Source organism: Scyliorhinus torazame, chromosome 21 (assembly GCF_047496885.1).
Source record: "Scyliorhinus torazame isolate Kashiwa2021f chromosome 21, sScyTor2.1, whole genome shotgun sequence".
Lineage (NCBI taxonomy): Eukaryota > Metazoa > Chordata > Chondrichthyes > Carcharhiniformes > Scyliorhinidae > Scyliorhinus > Scyliorhinus torazame.
In genome coordinates this window covers 119,623,839-119,633,217 of record NC_092727.1, presented here as the reverse complement: position 1 = coordinate 119,633,217, position 9,379 = coordinate 119,623,839, and the positions used below count along the sequence as shown (strand labels likewise).

Here is a 9,379-nt window from a genome sequence, read left to right as displayed (position 1 = left end):
TTGTGTAAATAATTAATAAAGAATATTTATTAAAGTAAAAGAAAAAAACACACAACAAAAGACTGTGCTATGACACTTAAGTATATGAATAAACTAAACATACCGTGTTATCTGTTGCTCTTGTTCCCAAAATATACCCACCTTCCCTGAAATGACTGAGACACCCTTTCCCAAGCAACATCCAATGTTATTAAATCTATAGGTCAAATCCAGCTAATAGTTACCACACAATATCTATCGCATAGGTGACCAAGTCTGGGAAAACGTCTCTTTCTGGTTCAGTGAAGGCACAAAACTGTGTCTGCAATCTGCTGTGGCTCTAAATGTTAGCTGGAACATGCTTCCATGGCTTGGATCTTAGATGGAACTGGCCTGGCTGACTGTTGGAGGGAGAAGTAGCCAGCTTCCCCAATAAGGGTGCTAGCAGTTATACTGTTCAATCTCTTTGATATTCCCCTTTGTGGATTCTGTCTACCTTTCTCAAATTCCTTGCCTTTAGAAGTATTCATTTGTATAGCCCCACTGATCTCTGGTAAACAATGTTTCTGATATTCACACCTCAATGTCTCTAGACTCCTGCTAATCTTGTTAAATCACATCTCATTATTCCTCTAGATGGCGACTAATGTCGCTACTTTTCTGTTATTTGTTTTTCATCTCAAACTCACTGTTAATCTCGTTAACTTCCCACATTCCTGATACATAGTTATAGATGATAACTTACAGAAGTTGTCTCAAGGTTTTACAAATCGCCATTCAAACTACACTTGTGTGCTGTATTGATAACAATGTCACAAGAAAGATACATATGAATTGGAAGGGTGATGTGCCCTTCAGCATGAGGAATTATATTTCATTCCCTATCATTTTGATAGATGTAAAATGCAATGCTTACTCAAATGGTTGAAACTAATTTAGGAAAGCTATAAAACCAGCTATATTGAAATGAAATGAATGAAAATCGCTTATTGTCACAAGTAGGCTTCAAATGAAGTTACTGTGACAAGTCCCTAGTCGCCACATTCCGTCGCCTGTTCGGGGAGGCTGGTACGGGAATTGAACCGTCTGCTGGCCTGCCTTAAAAGCCAACGATTTAGCCCAGTGTGCTAAACCAGCCCCTTATTATTACTCAATATTATAGGTTATGTTAAGTTAATGAATGCAAGTTAACTCAACTTGGTAATTCAACTCTGCCAACCAATCTGCCCCCTTTTTCTTGTGCAGTACAAATGTTGCTTTCTTTGAAATTTGGCATTCTTGTGTGTGTCCTGATGAGTGCGAGATGAAAAGATTCAACAGCATTTATCTTTTTCATACTCCAGAGAGTTGTCAGAATGTGGACCTCACTATCACATTCAGGGAATGGTTGGGGTAAATGGCATTGACATATTTAAGGGGAAGCACATGAGAGAGAAGGGGACGGAAGCTTATGGAGTTGGGTGAGGAACTATGGGTTATGGGGGGAGGCTCTAGTGTTCCATAAACTCCAGGGTGGCCTCTTTGGGCCGAATGGTCTGTTTCAGTGCTGTGTATCCTTTAGAATTCCTCGTGGATGAACTTATTTCTCTTTTGCAGATGGGTTTCCTGTTTTATACTTCTCCGAGCACTGCGGAGGGAATTTGATCATCTATAATGTCCCTGTATTGATAAAATGGTATCCATGAAAGACACACAGATTATCACTGCAAAGGTAGAATCAATGCAAATATAACAGTGCACATGGATCTTCTCTGAGCTCCACTGCAATAAAAAAGACAAATCAGTGCATTAAATATGTGAGGCATTTACTCTCTCAATGGTTGCTCAGTGCTTCCAGACAGTACAACGCGATGGTCAGTTCATGGAGGCTTGTTTTTCTCATCTTTTGAACACCTTCTCTCTTCACCTGAATTCCGATTTCATTCAGCATCTCTGCAGTTATTCCAAAAGCAGCCTCCGTCAAAACCCGGGTATCCACTTCCAGGAACTGGCCCACCTGGCTACATTCTAGATCATTGACGATGCTGGTGACCTTCAGAAAGAACAAACGGGTGAGTGAAAGGGTTGCACCTTTTCAGTTCCACAAGCAAGGTTTACAGGTTGGTCCAGCACTGAGGAGCCATTGCGGTTATAAAGGGCCCAGCCATGTGTTTACTTCCCGACTAAGCTGAGCGCTAAACCGTCGCACAGTCAGCCACTTACTGCCATTTTCATGTAGCCCTCACACCAGCACTCTCAGAAGGGTCTCCATCTGTCAGGGGCCCCCAGTACAGCTACTTGACCACGTTTATAAAACGCTCTGAGCTGCTGATTTTAGTTTACCTGTTATTACTCCTGCGTATCCATTGTTTTCAATTTAGTTCACTCCCAGATATTCATTGGTCAGAGTTGCTCATCGTGTGCGCAACCTGGGAGATTGTGAAATCATGCTCGAAGACATCAGACGTGTGTCCCATCATCATCCCGCCCTCGAGCAATATTTTGGTGGGCGGGGGGAGCACGACAGTCGGAAGCATGCAAGCCTACAATCTAGCAGGCAGTTTAGCCCATTAAGGGGCGAGTTGAACACACATTTATGCGGTGTAGCGCACAATGACTTACGAGAGACAAGAAGTGATGAAGTCGATCCAGGCTTTATTAAGCGATGCTTGTCCCCAGCAGCTCAGCAACAGAATGAAGCTGCGGGGAGAGGCTCGGGTTCTTATACTCCGCCTTCAGGGCGGAGCCAGGAGTCGGCAGCCAACCAGGACCCGGGATCTGTCAGCCAATAGCATCTCGGCTTCACAGTCCCACATGACCCCTAATACATACCACCACATGCGGCCCGTCTGCCTTCATGATTGGCGGGCAGACCAATTGGCCAGGCGCCTTTATACTTTACCCACAAGCTCGATCCAGGGTGGAATGCAACGTCAGGACTGAAATAAAATTCACAAGGTTGTCCGAGGACTGGGGGTTGTGTGTGATCGAATGCACTTTGCACAGGTTTTCCTTCACTGTTTGTTTTTCACTGGTCTGCAGCTCCCTGACACAGCTCCGCAGCAGCTGCCCCCTAGAGGGGGCACATTAGAAACGCCAGCACGCACCCTCCCTTACCTCAGCGCACACACTCTTCCCACAGAGCCATTAAGTGGCCCTGATGCGACCATCAATTCACTCGAGACATGAGTAAACCGTGGCTTTAATCAACTTAGAACAGTGCCTGCCTGCGACTGATCCAATACTGAGAACCGCCTACAGGTTGACTGCTCTTTATACCTCCCTTCAAGGGGAGGAGCCATGGGCGGAGTCCATACATGCCCCAACATGTTCCCCTATGGATAATGCCATACAATGGCTCATAGGAGAAACCCACAAGGGCAACAGCATAGCACAGATACAAATACAAGGGCAACAGCACAGATACAAATACAATGGTGGATTATTGGTATAATACATTCACCACATTCACCCCCTGTCAAAAAAATGAAGTCCGGCAGGGGTGACGGGTTCATAAGTTCAGCCGGTCCGGCGCACGGATTGTGCGCTGTGATCGCCGAAGCTCTGGCGTTGTTGCTGGCCTGGGTGTCAAACTCGTCCATCAGTAGAGAGGGCGCCGGTGCGGGTACAGACGTGGACTCCGGGAGCGTCTCTTCTGGTGCTTCATTCCTGTGGATCGGTGAAGGGGGACAGGCAGGTGGGAGGGAGCGCGGGAGCCATGTCGGGGCGGGGGCACTGGTCATCATAGGTTGGGCGGGATATGGTGGAGGGACGGTGGTGGTGGTGGTGGAACCGGCGGGCGCCCGGTCCCGGAGGGAGACCGTATCCTGTCGGCCATCGGGGTGTTCGATATAAGCGGACTGGTGGGTTGGAGTGTAGGAGCTGGACCCTCTCTACCGGACTTATGGCTCCTGACGTGCTTTCTGAGTAGGACTGGCCCCGGTGCCTTCAGCCAGGATGGAAGCGAGGCCCCTGAGGTGGATCTCCTGGGGAAAACGAATAGGTGGTCATGAGGGGGTCTCGTTTGTGGCCGTGCAAAGTAGGGACCTAATAGAGTGGAGCGCATCGGGGAGGACCTCCTGCCAGTGAGAAACTGGGAGAGCCCTGTACCGCTGGGTCAGTAGGACGGCCTTCCAGACCGCCCCGTTCTCCCTCTCCACCTGCCCGTTTCCCCTGGGGTTATAACTGGTAGTCCTGCTCGAGGCGATGCCCTTACTGAGCAGGTACTGACGCAGTTCGTCGCTCATGAACGACAAGCCCCGCTCACTGTGGACATAACTGGGGAAACCAAACAGGGTGAAGACACTGTAGGGCTTTAATGACGGTGGACGTGGTCATGCCGGGGCAAGGGATTGCAAAGGGGAAGCTGGAGAACTCAATAATATTGAGGAAATATGTATTGCGGTTATTGGAGGGGAGGGGCCCTTTGAAATCGATACTGAAGCGCTCAAAGGGCCGGGATGCCTTTACCAGGTGGGCCTTATCCGGTCGATAGAAGTGCGGTTTACACTCCGCACAGATCTGGCAGTCCCTGGTCATGGCTCTGACCTCCTCGGTGGAGTGGGGCAGGTTGCGGGCCTTGATACAGTGGATAAGCCGGGTGACCCCCGGGTGGCAGAGGTCATCGTGGATAGCCCGTAGTCGGTCATTATGCGCGCTGGCGCATGTGCCGCGGGACAGGGCATCTGGGGGCTCGTTGAGCTTCCCAGGACGATATGCTATATCGTAATTATAGGTGGAGAGTTCGATCCTCCACCTCAAGATCTTATCGTTCTTGATTTTGCCCCGCTGCGTATTGTCGAACATGAAGGCTACCGATCGTTGGTCGGTGACGAGAGTAAACCTCCTACCAGCGAGGTAGCGCCTCCAGTGCCGCACGGCTTCCATGATGGGTTGGGCCTCCTTCTCGACTGAGGAGTGCCGAATTTCGGAGGTGGTGAGGGTGCGCGGAAAAAACGCTACCGGTCTGCCTGCTTGATTGAGGGTAGCGGCGAGAGCGACCCCTGATGCGTCGCTCTCCACCTGGAAGGGGACGGAAGCTCGTCCATCACGCACATCGTGCTTTGGCGATGTCCGCCTTGATGCAGTTGAAGGCCTAGCGGGCCTCAGTTGCCAGTGGGAAGATGGTGGCCTTGATTGGTGGGCGGGCTTTGTCCGCATAGTTGGGGACCCACTGGGCATAATATGAAAAGAACCCGAGGCACCTTTTCAGGGCCTTGGGGCAGTGGGGGAGGGGAAGTTGCAGGAGGGGGCGCATACCGTCAGGGTCGGGTCCTAGAACCCCATTTTCCACGACGTAGCCGAGGATGGCTAGTCTGGTTGTGCGGAAAACGCATTTCTCCTTGTTGTAGGTGAGGTTGAGGGTTTGGGCGGTTTGGAGAAATCGGTGGAGGTTGGCGTCATGGTCCTGCTGATCATGGCCGCAGATGGTGACATTGTCCAAGAACGGAAATGTGGTCCACAGCCCGTAGTGGTCCACCATTCGGTCCATTATTCTTTGGAACACCGAAACCCCATTCGTGATGCCAAAGGGGACCCGGAGGAAGTGGAAAAGGTGGCCGTCTGCCTCAAAAGCCGTGTAGTGGCGGTCCTCCGGGTGGATTGGGAGCTGGTGGTATGCAGATTTCAGATACACCGTGGAGAACACCCGGTCGTGTGCGATCTGGTTTACCATGTCTGCAATCCGGGGAAGGGGGTACGCATCGAGTTGCGTGTACCGGTTTATGGTCTGGCTGTAATCTACAACCATCCGGTTCTTTCCCCGGTCTTGACGACCACCACCTGAGCTCTGCAGGGGCTATTGCTGGCCTCGATGACTCCCTCCTGCAAGAGTCACTGGACCTCGGACCTGATAAAAGTCCTGTCCTGCATGCTATACCACCTGCTTCTGGTAGCAACTGGTTTGCAGTCGGCGATGAGGTTTGCGAAGAGTGGGGGAGGGTCGACTTTTAGGGTCACGAGGCTGCACATGGTGAGTGGGGGTAGGGGCCCCCCGAACCTCAGGGTTAGGCTCCTGAGGTTGCATTGGACATCTAGTCCCAATAGGAGAGGAGGGCAGAGGTCTGGGAGCACATATAATTTAAAATTGGTGTACTCGGCGCCCTGTATTGCTAGGGTTGCGGTAGTGCACCCTCGGATTTTCACTGAGTGTGACCCAGAGGCGAGGGGAATGGTTTGGTGCGCTGGGAAATTTGTGAACGAGCAGCGTCTTACCATGTCTGGGTGAATGAAGCTCTCTGTGCTCCCGGAGTCGAAAAGGCAAGGCGTCTCGTGCCGTTTACCTGAACGGTTATCATGGAGCTCCGGAGGTCATTGGGTCGCGACTGGTCCAGGGTGACCGCGCTGAGTTGCGGGTAGTCGGCCTGGTCGGAGGTGCTGGGGTGGTTCCAAGATGGCTGCCCTTGTTGATCGTACGCGTCGAGTGGTGTAGCAGATACGGGGCATGATGGCGGCCCCTGTTGGTCGAGTGTGGTGGGCAGTGAGGAAGATGGCGCACAAATGGCGGCCCCCATGGATCGCACGTGGCCGGCCACATGGGGAGGGTGGCCAAGATGGCGGCCCCCGTGAGTCGCACGTGCTGTGAGGGCTGGAAGACGGCTGCCCCCACGGGTAGCACGAGGCTGAGGATGCATCTGCAGGGGGTGGAGTCGGCAGACACACTGCCACACTGCGGGGTCTGCGGGCCTGTGAGTCTGAGGATCGGGCCGGTGAGTTAGAGTTCTTTGACCTCGCCAGGCAAACTTTGGCGAAATGTCCTTTTCTCCCCCAGCTGCTGCAGTTCGCGTTGCGGGCCGGACAGTGCTGCCAGGGGTGTTGGGACTGGCCGTAGAAATAGCAGAGTAGCCCCCCATGATGGGCGGGCGGCCGCGCGGCACAGGCCTGGGGTAGTCTTTGGTCGGGGGTCCACAAGGGGTCGCGTGGTCAGCCGGGAACGCGTTAAGGCTCTGGAACGCAACTTCCAGAGCGGAGGCTAACTTTACCGTCTGATCCAGGTCCAGGGCCCCCTTTTCAAGTAGGCGCTGTCTCACATATTTGGACCAGACTCCCGCAATGTAGACGTCTCGGACGGCGAGTTCCATATGTTGAGTGGCCGTAACGGCCTGGTAGTTGCAGCTGCGTGCAAGGACTTTGAGGTCGCGTAGGTAGTCTTCTAGCGATTCCCCCGGGATGCTGGTGGCGAGTGGTGAGGATGTGTCGCGCATAGACCTCGTTCACAGGCCGTACATAGAGGCGTTCGAGCATCGCAAAGGCGTCTGCGTAGGAGGAGGCCCCGTCGAGTTGAACAGAGATTCGATGGTTCACCCGTGCGTGGAGGAGGCTCAGCTTCTGTTCGTCGGCGACGGAAGGCGTGGAGGAGGCAGCGAGATAGGCCTTGAAGCAGCGGAGCAGGTGCGAAAAAACTTATTCCGCCTGAGCAGCCTGCGGATCGGGTTCCAGTCGGTCAGGCTTGTGGGCCGATTCCATAGTTGCGTTTAAGTTGATTAAATTGATGCGACCATCAATTCACTCGAGACATGAGTAGAAGTAAACCGTGTCTTTAATCAACTTAGAACAGTGCCTGCCTGCGACTGATCCAATACTGAGAACCGCCTACAGGTCAGCTGCTCTTTATACCTCCCTTCAAGGGGAGGAGCCATGGGCGGAGCCCATACAGGCCCCAACATGTTCTCCTATGGACAATGCCATACAATGGCCCATAGGAGGAGCCCACAAGGGCAACAGCATAGCACAGATACAAATACAATGGTGGATTATTGGAATAATACATTCACCACAGGCCCGTCAGCACGAAATTGTGCACCGGGGACGACCAGGGCCAGGAACGCATTTCATGCCCACCTCCGCGCCCACTCGGTGCTCAACGAGTGAAAAATTCAGGTCACCATGCCCATCGTAATTCATTGTGCCATGCATATTGCTCTTCGAATTCATTCCCAGGTATCTAGAATATCTGTTGGAATTCATTACTTTTATTTATCTCGATTTAATTAATTATTGACTCAATACTATTCTGATTCATTGCCCTCTCAGATATCAATTATTCCTATTTTACTTTCATTCTATTATCTTGCATTCAGTCCCAGTAATCCACATTTACCCTTTTAATTCACTCTCAGGTGTTCATCATTTTCTGTTTTGTTACTTCCCAAATGTTCAATATTTCCAGTTTACTTCACTCCCAAGTATTTTTTTCATTTCGTAAATGTATTTCTTTGCCTCGTTCACAGTTTTTTCTTACCATATTGAGTTGTTGAGGTAAAATCTTCACCTTCAAACTCTGGACTAACAATTGCAGAGTTGCTGCTGGCAGATCTGGAAAAGAGAAAAGAGAACTCTGGCAAGGAACGGAGAGCAAAATGCTTCTTCTCACAGGCTTTCTGTGCGCTGGTGGTTTCTGAATGGTATGTCACCTGCTTTTAGAGGGAGTTTTGCCAGTGGTGTAAATAATAGCCATGACGACATTCTGCTGTAACATCACAGGATGATGTGCAGCAACCCACCAAGGCTCCTTCGACAACACATTTCAAACTTTACCACCCTGTAAGACAGGAGCAGCAGGCGCATTGGAACATCGCCAGCTGTCAGTCACACATCATCCTGGCTTGGAAGCACATTGGTTGTTCCTACACTGTCGCTGGGTGAAAATCCTGCAACTCCCTCTCTGACAGCACTGTGGGTGTACCTACACCACATGGATTGCTGCGGCTTAAGGAGGCGGCTCACCTCCACAACAACGGCTGTCCTAGCCAGTCCCGCTCACATCCCAGGAACTAATAAAAAGAAGCCCAGAGATGTGCGGCAAATTTCAATCCCGTGCCCGACCGTCTCCTGTCCGGGGAGAGGCTGGCTGGGGCGTTTAAAATCAAGACCTTTGTTTCCAAAAATCAAAGGGTTTTAAAACTTATACTCTGGGTATGGACGACATTGGCAATTAATTGCCAATTAATTCCTGTCCAGGATTCTTGTGAGTATGTCATGACGGAGGGCTGCTAATAGTTTCGGCGAGCTGCATGACTCACTAGAGGTATGGAATCATAGAATTCACAGTGCAGAAGGAGGCCATTCGGCCCATCGAGTCTGCACCGACCCTTGGAAAGAACACCCTACTGTGGGTGGAGCCCACAGCTCCACCCTATCCCCGTAACCCAATAGCCCCTCCTAACCTTTTTAAAAAAAAAAAAATTATTTAAGAAATTTAGAGTACCCAATTCATTTTTTCCAATTAAGGGGCAAATTAACGTGGCCAATCCACCTTACCCTGCACATCTTTGGGATGTGGGGGCGAAACCCACACAAACACGGGGAGAATGTGCAAACTCCACACGGACAGTGACCCAGGGCCGGGATAGAACCTGGGACCTCGGTGTCGTGAGGCAGCAGTGCTATCCATTGCGCCACCATGCTGCCCCCCACCTAACCT

General features: G+C 51.1%; 1 protein-coding gene across 4 annotated transcripts in view; it reads right to left on the bottom strand.

Moving 5' to 3' along the window:
- Window positions 1–9,379, bottom strand: part of LOC140398578 (gasdermin-A2-like) — a 91,727-nt gene continuing 82,348 nt past the window's right edge. For all 4 annotated transcript variants that reach the window (XM_072487397.1, XM_072487400.1, XM_072487398.1 and 1 more), the window contains exons 9-10: window positions 8,198–8,271; window positions 1–2,011 (exon numbers count right to left, since the gene is read on the bottom strand). In XM_072487397.1, coding sequence (XP_072343498.1) covers window positions 1,793–2,011; window positions 8,198–8,271 — 293 coding nt within the window. In that variant the 3' untranslated portion in view covers window positions 1–1,792. The remainder of the gene's footprint in view (window positions 2,012–8,197; window positions 8,272–9,379) is intronic.